Consider the following 21991-nt stretch of genomic DNA (forward strand, 5'->3'; position numbering starts at 1 on the left):
GTAGATCAGTGATACATTTGAATGGGTTTCTAGCAGTAGAGGACTTTTTGTAAGCTTTGTTTTGACCTGGATAGATATTAGGTATCGTCTAGAGAGAAGTTAGATTTTTGTATAATAAGTGGAGTTTGTGGCTTTATTTTTTAAAAGAGGGTCTGGATGACTTCTGAGATATGCCAGTCCTGTGGTCTCCTTGTTTTTGTGCCTTTTTAAAAAAGTGGTCCTTGAAGATGGGGAGCTGGGGGGAGTACTTGTAACTACACTAAGTTTGCCAAACCACTTCCCTTGTAACTCTCAGTTTTCATATACTCATGGCATTTTGCTCCAAAGTGTTATATTTAATCTTAGAACAAGTATAGATGTTTTGGTATGAGCTGTATAAGATACATAATACATTTCATTTTAACTTTGGAGAATCCATTAGGAAAGAGATACTTGTGGCAACTTAAAAGTTAAAACTAGAAAAAGGGATAGCAGGGGGAAGGGAGAAAGATAAATTAGGAGTTTGGGATTAACATATACACACAACTGTATATAAAATAGATAAACAACAAGGACCCTACTGTATAGCACAGAGAACTATATTCAATATATTATAATAACCTATAATGGAAAAGAATCTGAAAAAGAATATGTATATATGTATAACTGAGTCACTTTGCTGTATGCTGAAACTAACGCAACATTGTAAATTAACTATGATTCAATTTAAAAAGTTAAAACAAAAAAGAAAATAAAATGAATACTCAATTATAACTACAGTGGAGCCAGCTCTTCCTTCTCCTTGTGTGGGTTCTGAGTGTGGAACTGTCAAGGATAAAGGGAATCTATGTGGAGTAAGCACAAAGAATGGCTGCAATATTTATTTATGTAGACAGATACTGGAAGTCAGAGACAACGCTCAGGTGTTGCCTCATTGGGTTGACCTTGATTCCTTTTCTATTCTGTTCCTAGCTACTGAAATTTTCTGATTCATGACTTACTGAAATGACAAGTTGAATGGAAAATCTTATTAAAGCTTCTACAGTCCAGGGTTGCATTTTTATGGATAGTAAATGTGCAATTTTCCCACCCCTTGGAGGCAAAATGGAACTTCACAGGGCTGTGAGGAGAGGGAGGGGTGGCAATTGGACTTCTCTATGTGGCTCTGCATTAGCAATGTATAATGTGGCAAGGAGTGCTACAGTCCAGACTGTACCTTTTATCTTCTTTCACTCATCATTGTATACTCAGCACTCAGCATGCTCAGTACCAAGTGCATGATATGTAGTATGTGCTCTCCAAATGTTTGAAGACTCTTCATTACAATGAAATCAAGTGGTAAGAATGATGGATCATATATGAGATTTTTGTTTAAATCATATTAACTATGACATATTGTTCATTGATTAAATTATGTGAAGAATCTGCAGAAAATCTGATAAATAAGGTTATTCAATCAGTTAGGTAATTTTAATGAAGATCTGCTCTGCCCGAAGCAACTAAGCCTCAGCTGGGCCCTCCATGTCAAGTGCCAACTCTTCTGGGTTTTTATAGCATCTGGTTCAAGTACTATCTGTTATTTTCCAATGACTTTACCCCACTTTGCAGAGAAAATGAAGCCATTGCACTGTTTTCTACAAACTTTCATATAATTACATCGGTAATTTCCTCATTCTCTCTCATCACAATGCTGGAGATTAATCTCCTCACCTGTCTCTGGACTCCACTTTGCCCACCTTCTCAGCGACCTCCCTCCTTTATGCCTTCAACCCCTCTTGGTCTCCAAGTTTCTTCCATCAGCATTCAACCATGCTCAAATGTTTATCAGCTTTCAAAAACTAACTTAAACCTCTATCAATCTCTTCCAGTCATTATTCCACCTCTTTGCTCATCAGTCAGACCTACTGAAAATAGTCGCTTTTTATTTATTTACCTCCTATGTAGACCTAAATTTGCTTCAGTCTGGCCTCTACCTCCACTGCTCCAAGGAAACTGCTCTGACCAAGCTAATGCTCATCCTTATTTCGCTAAGCTCTTGATTTAGAGCAGGTCTTGCTTCACTCTCTGAAGCACTTGACACGGATAAGCACTCTCTTTTTCTTGAGGTCCTCTCTTCCCCTGCCTTTCGTGACTCCATACTCTCAAGGTTGTCCTCCTTCCTGTTCCCCCTGGGTCTCCTTTACAGGTTCATTTTTCACTTTCCATTTCTCGTGTTGGTTTTCTGCACAGTTTTACTCTAGGCTCACTTTCCACTACCCTTGCCCACCCTCATTTTCCCCACTCTGCTGCATCATCCATTTCCATGGACTTAGTAACCTTAGTAACCATTCATTCCATAAATGAATGACTTCATGATCATCATCTTCAGTTCAAACCAATCCTCCAACATCCAGATCCAAAACTATGTCACTCCAGGACAGCTCTTCTTAGTTATATGCCATCAGTACCTCAAACTCAACATTGAAAACAAAATTCATCATCTCTCCAAAATGTTCTCTCCACTGTGAATCCCATCTTTCAGTAAAAAGCATCAATACCAACCCACTTGAGCAAGCTAGACATCCAAACAGCATCAATCCCTCCTTTATATTTATGAGTCTTAGAGTCGATGTAGCTATCATTAGGAAACATTTCCTAAGCCCCCTACCCCAGATGAGGTGCCCTGCTTATATGTTTTTATGCTATCTCTATTTCCCCTATCTTAATACCTTACCCCACTGTGTTGTAACTGCCCATTCACACGTTTGCATTTCCCACTGATCTATAATCTCCTTGAGGATAGGGACCATTTCTAACCCAGTATCTGTTCATTTTAAGGATCTAGTATCTAGTACAGTGTCTGTTTTAATGTAATAGTGCTTAATAAATATCTATTGAATGAAAATTTGGGGCACCAAATGCAATGGAAAATGGCTGAGAAAACTAGAACTAAATAGAAGAAATAACATCTGCTCTAAAAAGCAACTCCAAAACTTATTTGGGGATTTATTAAAAACACAGATTCCCTAGCCCAATATAAGACCTACTGAACTGGAATTGCTGGGGGCGGCCTGAGAATCTTTATTTATAATAAACCTCTCTGGAGAATTTCATCATGAGGCAAGTTTGCAGAACTGTGTTGTAAAAGAATTTGCATTATGTTTTGAGAGTTAGAAAACGTATAAATGCATATGACATATATGAGACTGACATGAACACTGTCCCTATTTTGTAAGTATTGGGTGAAGTAACAAGGCTTTGTAAGCAGTACAGAAATTTGTATCTGGCCTGAATATGAGAAGGATAGTAAGAAAGTAGAAACTCATTAAAAAAAGGAAGCTGACCTTTATTTTGCAGTCATGATAAAATGCGAATTATACATTTATGGTGACTTCCATTAAAAAAAAACTTACAAATTCCAAGCTATTCTTGCTTTAAAATTTCTCTCACTGCAGGTTGAAATGAGAAATACAATCTATTATTCTTAAAAGTATTTCATTATTAGACACAAGGTAAAAAAACTCCCAAACTTCAAACTGAAACTAAATTCACAGTGTCATTATTACAATGCCTGTTCTGTCCTGAGCTCCTGAATCTACTCTGTTTTTCCTCATTGCCTTATTTTCACCTATACTTAGGCCATTGAGCTGGCAGCCAAACTAATTCCAAAGCAGAGTGCTGAAGTCCCTCGACTCCATCAACTTCAACCCTATAATGTTTAATAGTAAATCAAAAGATAACAGAGAACCGCAGGAAGAGTCTCAGGGCAGTTATACACTTTGATATCTCCGCTGAGAGCAAAAACGGTCATCTTTGAGCTGTGAACTATTTTGAACCAATATCACAAATGCGGGATGGAGGAGTTCTGTCTTGATAGAAATTGAAAATGGAAAGAGTCTCCAAATTTCAGGGATCTCATACGTGGCAACAGTGTGATGTAGCTGTTAAAACAAAAAAGCTAGCGTGATAGTCACCCTCTGCTTCGAACTGGAGTTATATCTGGAACTCTTCTCCAGTTTGGGATGTTACCAAAAAACCAGGTCTTCTTATTTGGGAGGGAGATTGTACTAAAAATCTTAAGTTTCCTTCCAATTCTAAGCTTCTGTGTTTTTGATAAGGGTGATTGGGGAAGACAGGATTAATCCCTCTTATATATTTGCATTATGCCAGGTTCTTACTGCAAATAATTATTAAATTTCATATGATCAGGTTTGACTCAAAGAATAGGCTGATCTATATAATCATAAGCTATACAATAAGAGAATCCATCACTGTTCCCCTTGTTGGTGTGGGGAAACTGTCTTGCTTCCTCTAGTGTCATAAGAGTGCAGGATTTCTTAAGACAAGACAACAGCGTGGGAGAGAGAGTACCTTGATCAGTGTGGCCGTCATGAAGGGTGGAAATTGGGAGGCCTGGGCCTGTGCATAGGATGAAAACAAAAACATGGGTTAGTTTTAAAATAACATTTAGTTTTCAACAAGAACTTCTGGTAGTATTTGTGATTACTGTCAAGCTCAATAACCTCTTTTAATTCTGCAACTATTTTTTTTTCTCCCATAGAGAAGTAAACATCACCTTTTAAGTTACATTGAAAGAACACATGAGACCAGAGCCCAATCAAAGGACAGACATAAGAGAAGAGTTGCCTGTGCACTTTTCCAAGAGTGATCCTAAATAATTAAGATCTAATTACACAAATGGGTCCCAGAAGCTGCAGTGATAAATGGCCTTCTGGGAAGATATGCTGTATGGGCCAGTTTTAGCTGTGTTTTTATTATCAAATAACCTTCTCCAGTACCTAGAATGTATTTTCAATCTGGCTTCTTGGTTTGATGTTCAGTTTATTTTGGTAAGTAGAACCCAGCATCTTTTTTTCTTTCATTTAATTACTATATGCAGAAATACATTTATATAGAAAATATTTCCTGTTCAAATATGCTGTGACGGGTCATATTCCCCACGAAACAGACCCAGAAGGAGTTTTGTGCACCAAAATTTATCTGGGGTGCGGTGTTAACCTCAGCCAACCCCACTGGGAGCTCTGGAGATGTATGGCCTGCAGAGCTGTCTTGAATGGGGCCAACTGAGCTGGCTTTTAGACCCCAGAATGAAGTGGTAATTGGCTGTGGCCTGGGATGAGAGCAATCTCTGGGGTGGGAGTGGGGGGCCCAGCTGTGAGGTGTCAGCCAGCAGCCCTCTCAGCAGCTGGAGAAATGAGTGATTCAGACCTGAAGATGGGACGTCCGGGTGGCAAATCACTGTCCACCATATATTCCAACATGGAATTCAGGTTCTCTGTGCAGAAATTGGCCCTTTTAACAAAACCTACAAATATTAAACACGATCACTTACTGGAACTATAGAATAAATAATACCTGGAAATACATTTTTGAAGGGTAAATTTGCTCAGGCAGCCAAGGAGTTAAAAGCAACAAACATGGATGTTGGGAGATGTTCATTTGCACTCCTGATGCTTCCTCCTCTGTGGCGGGAGTGCCATTAGAGCATCCTTGGTCCCAAGCAAGGAGAGGGGGAATGACCTATGTGGTAAGTCCTGAGAAAACCAGAGTATGAGTAGCTCCTTCTTCTACCTTGTTCCTGGCATCTTTCAGCCTGCAGAGAACAGGACTGTTTTGATCTGTTCCAGTGCTGTAAGTGTGACAGTGGCCGGCCCCATGGGCGAAGCCAGTGGCTATCTAGTTGTACCCATATTTGTGTGAGTAATTGTAATTCTGGGGCGCAGTATTAGGAAGCTTCACACCTTAGCCACATTTTCCAATTAACCTTTACAGGTAATAAAGCTAATATTGATTTCCTGCCTGACTCCTCAGTCTAACCTGAGAGCGAGGAGAAGCGATATTGTTTATTAGGCTCCCTCAAAAACCAGCAGTTCTTTACGGTGTGGAGTCTCATAATTTTACAGAATTTAATTTCAGAGGTTTTCATTTTGGTTAGCTTTTCTTCAACGTTATTAAAAGGGACAAATACACATTAAAAGGGACAAATACACATTATATTTTTTGTTAGAATGTAAGGCAATGAGACATGAATCTGAATTTCTAGACTTTAGTCAATCAACATTGACCTTATGCAATTTTCATGGGTGTGCAGTTCCAATAGAGACAACTGGCATATATATCTCTTTTGCCCAAACTATGAGGCAAACTAATGACTAACTGCCCTTGACACAAGTGGTCTGAGGGTGTGATCCAAGTGGCATAAGCATCCTTTGCATTGCTTTTGTTCCATCAGCATCATCAGTATGATTTTACCTATTTCAAAATCCTATTATCTGGGATTTACTCACCATCCCTTTTGGAGAGTTTGAAGTTACATAATGAAGCTTTACTCTTAGTCCTAAAGGGAAAGATTTCAAGGTTTTTCCTATGATGGTGCAGTGACTCATTTTACTGGAGCTTCAAAAACACCAGACGATGTGATGCTTCCCACACAGTATATTTTTTGCTAAATGGGAAATTACCATACTGCCGAGGAAGAGTGAGTGTGGAAAAGTCAGGCGATTCAAGTTCTAGAAAGGAGTCTTTCACCAACTTTTGATGAGAGCTTAGTCTTTGATTCCTTACTCTTCAGGGGGCACTTAGGCTCAAGTAGATCTCAGGAAAACAAAGTGATATAAAAAGTGGTATAGTGCTTTCAAAAAGCATTAAAGCACTGTACAAATGCAGAATGCATATAAATATAAATGCATGTTTCTATGTGTAGGGTCACTGATGTCTTTATCAGTAAATATATCAGCATAAAAATGATGTTTTGGGTACACTTTGCAAAAGGCAGCAATGTTTTGATCTTCCCTAGAACCTATGTTCATTCTGCAAACCTTCAATGTCTATAATGCACTAATCATTCTTTTTGGACTTATGAATATAAAGATGAAAGGAAAGCAGATTCTACCTTCAGAGAGAAAATAGACAACCAGATGACTCAGGACAGTTAGTTCAATGATACTATGTGCCTGGCATGTAAGCTTTCAATATATGCTGCATAAACACATAGCTTGGGATGAAAAATGTTGCATATAACTTGAGAGGGACATTTAATGTATACCTTGAAATGCCATAACCACAATCAGCACATATGGTCATGAACAACAATCTTTTGACTTTTCAGAGATGCCACTGACCAAACCTTTTGTGAAAATGTTGTATTAAACTGACGTCTTGTGCCATCTTGAAGGGAGCATTTGGATTAAAATGCTTACTCATTTCCATGGCTGGGGCTGAGGTTTTGGGCCCAGGTGATTGGACTGAGGAAGTGGCATGTCAGGGTGGTCTTCCATCTGGGAAGTAAAGGAGACCTCAGGGTCCTCTACAACTGAGCAGGGATCTCAATCAGTCAAAGATTCTATTTATTCTCTGAGCTGCCCACCGGAATATGTGGAGTTGATGCCAGAAACAGGAGAGTGGCATATGTTTTGTAATAACCCCCTTTGTTTTCTGTCCCCCCTCAACTCCCATGGAAACTCAGGGATTAATGGGAGTAGGGGGGCGGTGTCGGGACAGAGAATGGAGGGGTAGATATTTTACAGATCAGTTTTCCTAATCCCCATGATGACTACCAAGGTCCTAATGTATCTCATTGATCTACTGATTGCCTAACCCAACTTTACTACGTGTCCAAGATATAGATGAAAGGTTACACATAAAATGAAATTATCTGGATAGAAATTGTTTGCTAAATGGACATATAGCCTAAACATCCAGGAAATGTCTAGTATATTTTATTACTTGTTTATTTTATACTTGAATGAATTACTTATCATGTTTCCCAAATTTAGAAAGAAGATACTAGGTGACAAAAGCTCATTTTCCATCTGCATTGAAGCTATAGGTCAAAGAATTGCTGGCCTCCAAGGCAAAGAGCTCAGGTTTCTTTCCCTGGCTATAGGAGACTGACATTTCTGCAGGTAAATGGGGCTGAAGTCCAGCAACCATTTTATCAGAGGACATTTCTTTTTATGATATTGTTTTGGCAATACAACATCATGGTGCTGTGGCACTTGGTGGGTAAGAGGCTGGGATTTACAGCCAAGGGACTCTTGCTCCCATCTGGCTCTCATGCTTACCAGCAGTGTGGACCTTTAACAAAAGGTCTGTTTCCTCAACTACAAAAAATGGAGATAATAATTCCTTCCTATCCTCCTTACATTTTTCCCCATAAGCATTAGATAAGATAACCTAGATAAGTTCCTCACATATAACAGGTGCTCAGTAACCTGTAGCTAAGGTTTGATCAGATAGTGATGACGAGGACAAAGAAAGTGGCAGAGGAGGGTAGAGAGTGCGTTAGGTCCATTACCTACCGTAACAGACGAGGACATAGTACTTGGCATAGTCGCTGAAACTTGCTGTGTAATATTGGCACCTTTTTCTCCTTAGATGGCAAGTAATGCACTTCTTGCTTGGAGGATAGCTTCCAATGCTAATTCTAGAGGAAAATGAAAATAAAACTAAGCTGAAATTTTGAGATTGTATTTATCAAAATGTACTACTCCATGTAAAATGACTAATTTACATATTGACATCAAACTCACTCTATTTTTCTGTTGCCAATATCGTTTAAAGTAAAGGGGGAATCACAGGATTTTGATCTGTCTGATTTTCAGTCCATCATTGCCTGAATAGGCACAGACTTTGAGAGAGAAGCCCTCTGTGGTTTTCCTGCGGTGGGAGAAATATCTAACACCTCGAATGGGAGCCAAGTAGTCACTTCTCCTAACCATCACTTTCTTACACTTTACAAAGTGGTTGAGAATGCATAGTTCTTCCACGTCCCGTCTTTCTTCCTGTGTTCCCACGGCAAAAGATACAATGAAGATCTGACAGTATCACCAAAAAAAGGGGTCCCTGTCCTTATATATCTAGAAGGGGAAATTAGTAATTAGCCAATTGCAAATAAGAAACATGGTTCTATGTAGCTCCTGTGGCTTTCATTTTATTTGGCAGGAAATTTGGGCTCATGGAAGCTCTTCCTGGAAATGTTCCCTCCACACATTCCTACACAAGCCAACCTGTACTTACCAAGTTTGGGCCCACTCTCTGGGTGACTGGCTTTAACAAACTGCCTCCCAGACTTTACCCCAAACACTCAGAGTCTCATTTGGGGATGACCAGGTGGAATTATGCCAGGATGGAGGCACAGTTGGAGTCCTGCTGTGGTAGTAAGGTTACCTGTGGCCACTGCAGTGTTCCTTCCGCTGCTGCCCCTGACCTTGTCTTGGGCATGTTAGAGGGTGGCCAGAGCTATTGCTATCATCAGAGAGGGAATCTTCTCAACAGATGAGAAGCCATGATCCAGGAGGGAACAGAGGAATGCAGCAGAGGGAAAAATTTCTTATTTTCTCAGCTACAGTTAGTAGTATTCATGTTCATATTTTGGTGTGATCTTGGAAAACATTAGGTAGGCAGTTAACAGTAAGGGGTCAAGGTCAGCATGCCCAGGTATAAATCCTGGCTCCAACAATATCACCAACGTCATAGAGTTGTTGTGGGGATTAAATGAAATTACATATGTAAAGCAGATAAAAATGTGCCTATCGCAGACCACCAGCCCATGGTAGCTATTGTTTTTGTTTCCACATCCAGAAGGGGCTTTAAAGGGCACCATTCCAGTCACCAAGGGGGCCAGTGGACTAACTTAAACACTAATTTAGGGACAGAGGTGAATTCTTTCCAATCATAATAGGCTTATGACAAAGCGAGTCACATTAAAAGAAAGCACACATTATGGGAATAAATACAATGCCTGATACACAGTAGGAAAATGAATTTCCTCAATTACCTCTAAATTTAGTTGAAATGTTTAGTACCATGTTTATATCAGCATTAAAATTTCTTGATTTTTCTTTTTGAAAACAAACATTTTGAGTAAGCTAATATGTTGGGGGGTGTATATTTTTATACTGATGTGGTGTACAACAGTCTGAATATTTTATTTTAGTTCACAAATTAATTTTATTACATTTCAGCTTTTTAAAATATTCTATACATTCTGAGGACTCTGACAGATTTTTATTTAAATTTCAATATATAAAAATACTAGAATAAATTGATATAAATTACCTATAGATATTTCGTCTTCCAGGGTAGCCTTCAAATTCATTGCTAGAATAAAACCTGAAAATATATTCAGAAGTTATTAAATAAGCATTGATGACTAAATGGTGATAGAATTGTTAATACTAGTACTAATATAGTAAACAATATAGTCCAATGTTCATTTATGAAACAATTAATTGGCACTTATGTACACAAATCCCTGCTGTTCATACCTCTGAATTTTGTGTTCTTACTCTGACTTTATAAATTATAATTCATATATAAATATATTTATAGCTACATAAAATATACTTATAAATATGTTTATAAATTATAAATTATAGGAGAAATATTAAATTATGTTGAGTACTCTTTTTTCTTGTATGTATATTATACTCTGATGCATTAGTTATGAGTCACACAAAATAAACTAGGATGTTTGATTAATATCAGCCCTTTCATTTCCATAATTAACAGCTTACTGATTTTTTTATGCTATACTATTTAATCTTGTCTACGATTCCGAACATCTTTAAAACTTAGTTTACAGAAGCACTGACAGTAGATAACTTTTCTATAAATCAGGAAACTCGTCCACCCAGGGATACCACACAAACGGCCATGTGAATTTACCCAGAAGCAGAACAAGTCACAAGAGAACACACTTGTTACTTAAGTATCTGGGTCCTAGTTTTAACCTGTTTTACTATAGCCACGAAGTGGGAAATCCAATTTAGTGGCATGATTTTCACTCCTCTGTGAGTTCATCTGAATATCACAAAGTAACTGACTTTTAATTTTTTATTTTTATTTTTAGGACGAGCTCTATTATTAGAGTGTTAAAAGTTTGGAATAACCTAGGCTTGGTTACTAATTTTTAATTCTCAGAACTTTTTATTAACCCAGGTACTTATATATCCTCACTGAAATAAAAACCTTGTATGCTAACACATATATATGGAATCTAAGGAAAAAAAAAAAACAGGTCATGGAGAACCTAGTGGCAAGACGGGAATAAAGACACAGACCTACTAGAGAATGGACTTGAGGATATGGGGAGGGGGAGGGGTGAGATGTGACAGAGTGAAAGAGTGGCATGGACATATATACACTACCAAACGTAAAATAGATAGCTAGTGGGAAGCAGCCACATAGCACAGGGAGATCAGCTCGGTGCTTTGTGACCACCTAGAGGGGTGGGATAGGGAGGGTGGGAGGGAGGGAGATGCAAGAGGGAAGAGATATGGGGATATATGTATATGTATAACTGATTCACTTTGTTATAAAGCAGAAACTAACTCACCATTGTAAAGCAATTATACTCCAATAAAGATGTTTAAAAAAAAAAAAAACCTGGTAATTCCCAGTAAAAGGAAAAAACAACAGAATACACCCCACTCCTAGTATTAATTTTACCTTTTAAACCAGCATCCTTCTAAATGTCTTTACTGACTTCACAGGACTCCAAACAACACTTATACTTGCCTTTCCCACATCACCTCAAACTACCTGTGAATAAACTATTCAGTAGCTTTTCCAAACAGCCTCCTGAAGTTTTCTTGTCATGTCAAAGTTTCCACAGTTGTCTTTATCTCTAACACTTAGAACAGAGTCTACTTTCCCTTTTTCCTTTTCCTTTTCCCTCACAGCCACTGACCCACCAGTGCTGTTCAGCCTCTCTCTTCACTGTCTGTCTACTCTTCCTTTCATTCATTTGACAGTAGTGTGCCAGGCACTATATGCCAAGTTCCAAAGATGCAAAAAAAGGAGGCATAGTTTTCCCTTGGAGTCCACGTTTCATGGCCACTTTTCTAGTTCAGTCCTCTGTCACCTCAGGCCTAGATTATGACCATACCTGGGTCTTCCTGCTTTCAGTTTTCCCCTACCTCCTAAACATATTATTTCTGAACTGTCCCATTTGTTTTTATCTTGTCACTCCTCTTACACGGGGGGTTTTAATGGCTCCCCCATGTAATGTCCAAACTCCTTTGCCGACAGTTCAAAGAATTCCATGGATTAGCAATAGGTTTCTAAAGAGTTTTTATCCAGTGAGGCTGGACTAATGATCCTCCTCTTTTGCTCTTAGAATTCCAGCTAATGGCACGCAGGTTACAAGAGAGTACCCTGGATTTAGACTTTATTAAAAATAAGGGAAAGGAACTGCACATTCTTGATTAGAGATGTTTGATCACAAATGCTGATTTTAAGAAGATTTATTTAGACAGTACATAGGATGGACTGAAAAGGAAAGACCTGGAAGGAAGAAGCCCCATGTTGAGGTTAACAATAAGAACCTTAGATTTAATGTGTTTTAGGTTTAAATCCTAGTTCTGCCACTATGTAGCCGTGGCCAAGTTAATTAAATTTCCAAGTATCAGTTTTCTCATCTGTAAAACTGGGATCATCATTTCTACTTTACAGTACATTGTACACAACAATCACTCAATAAATAATAGCTGTTATAGATAATAATCTTAAACTTATATAACAGTGAATCACTACAAGAACATTTCTATATCAAGGGGCTGTCATCATGGACTTCTGAATCTCGCTTATTGCTTCAAGTGCTGGGGGGAAATCTATCTTTAGAACCAGTTACTATTTTAAAATTTTTATATTTTTAATGTAATTATATACCAAGTACCAGGAGAGAAATAACCACCTACTAAACCTTCTTTCCAAAGGGAAATCATGTTGACTAGTTATTAAAGAATGTGCAATCTTAATGAAACCACAACTGTCTGAACTAAACTATAGAATAAGTAACAAAAATGCTCTTAACTGAAAGAAGTGGTGCCGTATCCTTTGTATGTCCATCAGTGCCAATTAAAACCTGAATGGTGCATCAAGCTTCATGCAATACTTACAGTGAATCCTGTGTTACTCTGAATATATTTATGGCCTCCCACTTGCCACTTGTAATTTGAATAGCATTTTCCTATAAAAAGACAAACATTATGTTGTGTGAAGCTGAGCGTTATTTGAGCAACCTCAAGTGAATGATCTTTGAGGAGATAAATCTTGGAAGGAACATACCACAGTGTCTTTGATATAGTGAATATGTTTGTAGCCATTCTTGTCGCTAAATATTTTGTAGTATGAAATGGCATCATAGTTGAAAGCTGGTGTTGAAACAAAGAACTGAAAGAAATGAACAGAGGTTATGTTCAGAATTCAAACCAAACTATAGATTCTTTAAAGCCATGTGTGGTTATAATTATCGGGACCAGAATGCCTTGCCTCCTCTCCTTCCGTCACTCACACCTGAAATTCCATTCTTTCAGATGGACAGCTTTTCTGGTGCTTCTAACAAGCACTTACATATTCCAACTACTACTTAATTGCTACTACATACCCGTGGGCTTATACTGTTTAGTTTGATTGAATTTCTATGTTCTGAGATTATGTGATTTGAAATAGAGTTAAACGAATCACTAATGAATGTTGATGTTTAACCGAGTCAATCTTCAAAATGTGGCTTTTGACCAAAGTGACTCTTCTGAAGCTCTTTTAACTCTTGATTTGTCTGATGTCAAGCACCTAATGCTAATGCTACAATAAAGACATCTTAAAGATTAAAATATCATGAACTGCTAGCCACAGTTTTTAATGGCAAGAAGAGACTTCTGGACTTGAGAGAAAAATGTAACGCACGACAAGCCAACAGGAGGATTACTCCTTGAACTCAGGGAGCAGAGCAGACCTCATTGCTCATCTCTGACCTCTTCCCAGGGCCCATGCTCTCCACCTGCTGGGAATTTCGGAGGACCTAAGGAGTCCCTGCCACAGGTCTAGTGTGACCTGAACAGAGCAAGCTACACCTCAGCATCCTGAAAGGTACAGATAACTAAAGTCCTGCAAATGTCCTCACACAAAATTTTAGCTAGTAATTTCTCCCTTAAAAAAAGAGACTCATTTTACATCTGTTGGTTTCCTTTTTTTCCCGGTCATTGGGTTGGGGAAGGATGGTAATGTGATGAAAGTGTCCCATGAGGAAAGAGCTATTCCACATCACGCAGAGCAGAGCAGAGCAGAGCAGAGTAGATATTCCTACAAGTTATCTCAAACCAGCTCTCTTAGCTGGAGTGCTTCCACATGACAGCAAACCAAGACTTTCAGATTCTTTAAAACTGCCCAAGCAACAACAACCAAAAGACTACTGGTATCTTCTAGCTACAAACACCTATTTTGCTGATACCATCTTGCTGGGACCCACTTTTGAGCAAAAAGAAAGCAAAGGAAGTAGCTGTAGGCCTCTTTAATGATGGTCCTACCTGTGATTTGATACTTGATGCTTTTTGAGAAAAGTCATGATTAGAATTTCATGATAGTAAAATGCAACTTATTTGATGTGGTGTCGGTGGGGTCTAAATAGTGTTCCCCTAAATTCTTTTCAACCCAGCCTCAGAAGATAACTGTTGTGGACTGAATGTTTGCGTGCCCCCAAAATTCATGTGTTGAAACCCAACCCCCCAGTAGGATAGTATTTGGTATTAGGAGGTGGGGCCTTTGGGAGGTAATTAGGATTAGATGAAGTCATAAGGTAGAACCCTCACGAATGGGATTAGTACCCTTACAAGAATCACCAGAGAGAGTGCTGCCTCCGGTCTGCTCTCCACCATTGAGGATACAACAAGAAGTTGACGGTTTGCAACCCAGAAGAGAGCTCTCACCAGAACCTGACCATGCTGGTGTACTCATCTCAGATTTCCAGCCTCCAGAAATGTGAGAAATAATTTTCTGTTGCTTATAAGCCACTCAGTCTACAGTACGTTGTTATAACAGCTCAAATGGACAAAGACAATGACCCTATTTGAAAATAGGGTCTTCGCAGATGTAATCAAGGTAAGAACTGAGATGCAATCATAGTGGATTAGAGTGGGCCCTATATCCAATGACTGGTGTCCTCATAAGAAGAGATGTGGACTCAGAGAGACCCAGGGAAGAAAGTCATATGAAGATGGAAGCAGGGATTGGAGCTGGTGGAGCTCTAGCCAAGGAAGTCCAAGGATTGCCAGGGGCCACCAGAAGCTGAAAGAGGTGAGGAAGGATTCTTCCCTGGAGACTTCAAAGTATGGCCCTGCTAACCCCTTGACTTTGGACTTCTAGCCTCCAGAATGATGAATTTTTGTTGTTTTAAGCCAAATTTGTGGTAATTTGTTACAGCAACTCTAGGGAACTAATATAGTGTCCTAAGTCTTATCTATTTGGCATAGAATTGATGTTTTAAACAAAATGTAAAATGGAATAATGAGAAACTGCTGTCTCCTTACGTGATTCCTTTATTAGTTTCATTAATAATAAGACCAGCCCTGGTAGGATTTTGTGTATTGAGACTCAGTGAAATTGAGAGCCAAGGGGCCCTGGAATAGGAAATTCTGATTTGCAATTTTGCCGATGGAATTTCATTGGCATAGGTCTGACAAATCATTCTTTCATTTTAGAACGAGGCTTTACCCTCTTAGCCAAATGATTACTTTCTAGTAACCACTTTACAGGGTCTCCCTCTCCACCCCCCCTCAAGATGAAAGACAAAAACTGGCTCTCCAATGTCTTAACCACTACAATGGAACTGGGGTCACAAAATATTATAAGGTGCCCTAGTAAAAAAATACTCTCTTTACATCTGCAGTTAGTTAGGGAACTCTTAAAAAATGATTTAGTTCTAGATTAAAACTGAAAACTTCATTTACATTGAAAATAAAAAATAAGAGGGCAGACTATTATGTTTTAAGATATTAGAATTGGGCAAACAGGAAGAATATTTTTGCTAGGCAAAGACTGTTATCTTCTCCCCTTTTATTGCAGACATCCAAGACAGCTGCTTTAGATGAGCAGGTAACTTGGGTGAGGTAAAGAGAGTGTGAAATATTTCCGCCTTCACCTTGCCAGAGTGAGGTCCGTAATGCATCCTGAGTTAAGTCCCTCTCGAGGCAGGTCACGCCTGGGCCCTAGATAAGCGCATGTCACTAGGTGGGCCTCAGTTTTAACAAGGCCTCTTCACAGGTCCCTTTATCATGTTTAGATGTGCTGATAAATTCCTCACCTCTACGTGCAAAGCCACTTAAAACATTTTTCTTGGAAGGTAAGGTTATTTACCACCAGTTAATTTCTTGCCACAGTTGGTAAATAACCTGAGGAACTACTTATCTAAGGCTGGTGCCTAAACTGAGTCCACATGCAGTCAAAAGCATGGACTTTCAAGCATCAGGTAGAACATCCATTTTTCCGAGCCAAAGGATTTTGCCAACCGCCTAAAGGAAGTGTGGCGTGTTGCTTAATTACTTTAAAATAATTTAAATGTGGCTTTGCAATCCAAGCATTATGTTTTCAGTGTTTGTTCTTCACATTTTAGTAATTAAATATTAGATTCTTTGATTAAATCTTCCTTTTTGTCTGTTCTCCACAGGGTTAAAAAATATATACATATTCAAAGTGAATTTGTTGTTGTTATTTTTCTAATCAAATACCAAAGAAGAAGTTGGGGTACTTCCTCCAAATTAAGACACAATATCTCATGCAGGAGGAAAGGAAAGTGACAAGTAAAGTTCTCAAGAAACTATTTGCTAGTTCTGTGCCTGAAACTAACATGTTAACTACTTTTAGCAAGTCATTTAATCTCACATTTCTAATTCATAGGTGATCTCCAAAGGTCTTTTTCAGTTTAAATCTCTTTGATAAATACTAAAGGAACAACTCCTCTAAAATTGCTCTTTAAATTTATATTAATATGACTAGACTGTACACTTTATCCAAAACCCTCATAAATATTATTCAAACAAATGTCTGAAAGACAAACATTTCTAGGTTATTTCTGGGCAATTTTATTAAACCACTGGTTTCATTATAGGTCAAAGGAAGCTATGCAGCATATTACCACACATGAGTTATGACTAAATAAAGTCATGAGTTCAAAAGATGTGTCAGAACTTATAAAATCTAATGACTGACCTCTTGAAAGCAGTTGCCTTGGGGAAGTGTGAACTTACTCTTGAAAGCTACCATTTCAAAAAAAATTTGACAATTCCTCTTCTGATATTCAGAAAGTTTACTGACTATTGGATACATTTGAAGAGACTGAGATTAGTACACAAGAAAAATAATTTTCCCAATAGAATTCTAAAGCTATAGGTATTAAAATGATCTAGTGCAAAATCATATGTTACAGATACATATTTCACTTATTCACTAGATTTATTTTGGCATGACTTTTGATTTAATGTAGAGACATCATCTTCCCTCAAAGGACACATATGTGCTTCCACTGAGGGTATTTAAAACAATATTCTAAAGCTTTAGAAGGCAATTAATTAATTAATTCATCCATTCATCCAGCTATTGTTTGCTAAGATTGTAAGGCTGGTGCTATACAAACTATAAAAATTGATAAGATACAATTGTTTTCCTCGAGATGCTTATACATAGGAGATTTCAAAAGATGCATTGTAAAATATTTCAGTGTGCTTTGAATGGTGGCACTATTTTCAGAATAAATGTGTACGGATTCTTAGATCATGTCTTTGATAAGGTTGTTGGTATCATTGTTTATCTATTTGTAAAATCACATCATTCATGTTACTTTATAGAAACTCTAGTTATACTATCTTCATGGAGAACACAGCTAAAGGACATATTCAAGTTTTCTTTCTTCCCTCATTCTTTACAGGACATCTCTATAATGGCAGTAAACTCGTAAATTAATTTTTTCCCTTTCCTCAAGTTTTCAAATGCTGATCTAGGAATTATCTTTCTGGAAGGTGAGCTTCTGATTGGCCAAGAATCCAAAAAAATTAGAAAATCCTGTTCTTTCACTGACTACTTCTCATTTTTCCTGTGTTATTTAGTACAGCGCTGAAGAGTGAATTAAAATAGGATTTTCAGGACTTCCCTGGTGGTCCAGTGGTTAAGACTCCGTGCTCTCAGTGCAGGGGGCCCAGGTTGCATGCTGCAACTAAGAGCCCGCATACTGCAGTGAAAAAGATCCCGTGTGCCACAACTAAGTCCCAGTGCAGCCAAATAAATAAATAAGTATTAAAAATAAAATAAAATAGGATCTTCCTTTTTTTCTGAATTACACACTTATCCTTGTTACCTTGTTATTTTAGAATGCAATGTACATTTACTTATACAATTAATAAAGTAATAACTATTCTCTAGTTAATGAATAAAACTGAAGTATCTTTAACTGAAGACAGAAAGTAAATATATGTAAGCTAAAATTGCTGAATCCAGGAAAGTATACAGAAAAGAATTTTTACTATCTGAAGATTTTTACTTCACTTCACATCCCATCTTAATTTAAAGTTTTACAAGACATCATCTTAGAATTGACTTCTGAATTCTTTATCATCCCTTTTCTTGGGTTAATGTGTTAAACTAGTTCTTAAGAATTTCTTTTTCCTATGTATGTGTCCAAATCTCAGAAGAAGTAGCCTTTTTTTCCCACCCAAATGCTAGTTGAATTCAACCACATGTGTGTGGTAAATGGAGTATCCACACAGCATTCACTTATTATCTGTCCTATTTTGTATTCTTCATATAGGATATAAGATACAAGTGATATTTTCCTAAAACATGATTTATTTCTACACAAAAAATCCTTATAAATCACTGAATAAAACTATGCAAAAAAGTCCAGATATATGTGATCACAAACCATAACAAAACGCACACTTTCCTATTGGATACCACTTTACTTAAAAACTAGAATGAATATGCATATATATGAAATACATCTAATCATTTTAATTTATATAAAATTTAATAAGCGGTAGGTTGTCTCTAAACCAAGGATACCCAATGTAATTATTTTCCTTGGATTCAAATGGCTAATAATTATTCAGATTATTTTAAGCAAATCAGGGATTGTGTTCTCTTTTGAAAAATGATCTTTATTGTATTTTTAAAGAGGTAATATTAATTATGGTTACCAGAGAGTTGATTGAAAAAGTTAAGTTTGGAACATGAGGTATATGATTTGTTAGATCTGTTGATTTGAATAGAATTCTAAATATATACACATTAAAAATTGTCTGGCACAAAATTGCTGAAGGGATCACTACCTTTGTGTTTTTTACCTTGATATTTTTCTATAAAAGCAAGTAGTGCCAGTTTGGATACATTTCAAATACTCCTTTGATAGCTGAGAATTTCATTAAAAGATAAGGAAAAGATAGCAATCATACTCCACCATCCCATCCAGTTCTGCTTTCTTCTATATGTTCCTGGGTCTAAAAGAAAAAAAAGATCAAATAAAGCATAGTGTTAGGAGGAGTTTTCCCTAAATATAATCTGGACATTTGAACAAGTTAAGCTGCCTGGTTGGAGTATATTATTCCTAGTCAACTAACTTCACACTTGAGTTTAAGATGACTATATTCAAAATCTAATACAACAACACCATTGCATACACAAGGATGATCTAAGGGCTGTATCTTATTTCAAACCATTCATAATTCTGGTTAAATTTTCCATAAGGCAGTGATTGGAATTATGACAATATCTATGGAGGCCTAGCACAAGCCAAACACTTGATGTCATGTAGGTAAAAAGGCATTTCACAGTGGAATTTAGGTTAATTTTTTTCTTTTCTCAATCTTATGAAGCAGCTAGAAATCTTAAAATTTGCACTGAATCTTATTTTGGTATATATTTTAGCATAGTACAATCAATCATTCATTGAACGAATATTTAATAAGCCTAAAAAAATGAATAGGCTTTTCTAGACAATTAGAGGAAAAACATTCTAGATAGAATGAAAAGCATAGAGACAAGGCCAGCTTAGAAAACCACAGGTGGCTCAGTATGGCTGAATGGAGGGTGACTGTGGGAAAGAGAAGATGAGAGAATGTAGAGGGATCAGCAAGATCGTAGAGAAAATTGTATTCCACCCTAGGAAATGTGGATTTCTCCTGCAGGTAAATCCTTTGAAAGACTTCAGAATCACAATTTGAAAAATATAATTGGGAACATGATACAGAGGATGGATTAAGTGGGTAAGATAGAGGGAAGCACAAAGACCCATTAGAAGGCTACTGGAATGTTGGAAAAAGGATGCTGAAGACCCAAATCTAGGTAGCGGCAGTGAGGGTGGAGCAGAGAAGATGTAGCCAGAGATACGTAAAAGTTCAAATCCTCAGAATGAATTTGTAGGGCAAGTGGTAATTGAAAACCTCTAGTATTAGATAAAAATCACCTAGGAGAATAATAGGGAGTTGTGACAGAGACTGTAGGATAATTAGCAACCATTTCCTGTTTTTGCTAGGACTTCAGGTAGGCTACATTTTCCAGGCCCCCTTCCAGTTGGATGTGGTCATGTGATAAGTTCTAACCCGGGGTATGTGAGCAGAAGTGACTCATGCTGTTTCTACACTTAATCTATAAAACCCTCTCATACATGATCCTCCATTCTTTTTCCATCCGCCCTCTCCCGCCACCCCCCCCCACCCCACGGGATGTTGATGACCAGGTTTGAATAACCTTGAATACCCTTAGAAGCCACTAGATGAAGATAGCAGAAATGTCATCAACCTGTGTTCCTGAATGACTCTGTGAAGCAGGGCACCCCATCCCATACCCTCACCATTCCCCACTTACCTGGACTCACTATTAGATGGTTACATGAATGTGCAAAAAATTTCTATTGTATTAACCCACTGAATTTTTGGAGGGGTTTTGTTGTTATTGTTATAGCAGTTAGCCTATCTTGCAAATACATTAACTTGGAAAATAATAAGATTTCTAGAGAAGTCAGAAGAGGAAGAGCTGGAAAGGAAAAGAACAGTCAGTAAAGTAGAAAGAGAACCACGAGAGAGTACTGTCAAAAAAAGCAAGGGAATAATAAATTTTAAAAACACAGTTTGGATTTTCTCTTACAAGGATAGGCCAGTGTCTCAGAGAGAACAAGTTAAGACAAGACTTAATAAAGTAAAACTTTTTTGATTCATTATTTCTAGCTATTAAGATAAAATTAATTTTAATTCCCTTTTCAGAGAAGAAAGAATACTATGATGTTTCTCCCCCAAACTACAAATTTCTTAATAAATCTTATTAATATAGTTATATTAAGCAATTATTGCCAGTTTCCTTTGCCTCTTTGTTTTGGGTATGACTCCCAACATGAATAAAGTGTTGCCAAGTCACTTAACCTTAAATGTTATTTGTTTTCAAAACAAAACACACACACACACACACACACACACACACACACACACACACACACCCCGGTCATGAGTATGGTTACTGGAAAATTCAACCCTGTTTTTCTTAAATCTGAAAATATGTTCCAGGAACTTACCAGACTATTTTGAAACAGAGGTTGTTTTGAAATTCTAAGGTTATTCAAACCTGGTATTCTAAACTTAATCACTGATTTTGGCCATAAAACTAAAGCTTATATTCCAGGGAATTCCACATCTCATTGAATGAGCATCTTATATGTTCTGTCAGTTTGGATTAAGTTGTCTCAGACTTGATAAATTAGAATTTCAAATTCCAAAGCAATCACAGTTTTAAATGCCTAGTTTTAAGAGCTAAAAATTGTATCTAAATGACCAATCTTATAGTTTTAAACTAGTAAAATTAAAGCAATAATTCCTAGTATCTAGATTCAATGAAAACGTTAAAGATATATTCACCCAAAGCTGACTAATCAGACCAATGGCTTTTAATTAACTAGAACAATCAAGTTTTGTTTTTTGTTTTTTTGCCTATGATACTGCATTAAAGCCAAAAAATCTTTCTGCTTTGTATATCAAACTATAAATAAGATAAAAATCAGCTCTAGCATATTCCATCAAAATTAGTCAAGCTTCTTATAGACACAGTAGTGATTTAAAAATATTTTTAGCCTGAGTAATGTTGACTATTATAGTCCTGATATACTTCCAAACAGATTCATATGACTTTTTTCTTGCAAAACATAATGTCCTAATTTCTAGATGGAATTTAGTGTTTTACTTTGATTGCTTTGTGCTTT

At 37.3% G+C, this 21991-nt stretch overlaps 1 protein-coding gene across 9 annotated transcripts in view; it reads right to left on the minus strand.

The window, feature by feature from the left end:
- Nucleotides 1–21991, minus strand: part of LOC118898204 (fibroblast activation protein alpha) — a 72915-nt gene that overhangs the window by 18980 nt on the left and 31944 nt on the right. For all 9 annotated transcript variants that reach the window (XR_005020637.1, XM_036858259.1, XM_036858260.1 and 6 more), the window contains 6 exons: nucleotides 19200–19244; nucleotides 13051–13155; nucleotides 12882–12952; nucleotides 10039–10092; nucleotides 8280–8404; nucleotides 4330–4377 (listed from right to left, as the gene is read on the minus strand). Coding sequence is in view for 8 of the 9 variants with exons in the window: in XM_036858259.1 (XP_036714154.1) it covers nucleotides 4330–4377; nucleotides 8280–8404; nucleotides 10039–10092; nucleotides 12882–12952; nucleotides 13051–13155; nucleotides 19200–19244 (448 nt within the window). In the remaining variant the exon portion in view is untranslated. The remainder of the gene's footprint in view (nucleotides 1–4329; nucleotides 4378–8279; nucleotides 8405–10038; nucleotides 10093–12881; nucleotides 12953–13050; nucleotides 13156–19199; nucleotides 19245–21991) is intronic.

Source organism: Balaenoptera musculus, chromosome 7 (genome assembly GCF_009873245.2).
Source record: "Balaenoptera musculus isolate JJ_BM4_2016_0621 chromosome 7, mBalMus1.pri.v3, whole genome shotgun sequence".
Taxonomy (NCBI): Eukaryota; Metazoa; Chordata; class Mammalia; order Artiodactyla; family Balaenopteridae; genus Balaenoptera; species Balaenoptera musculus.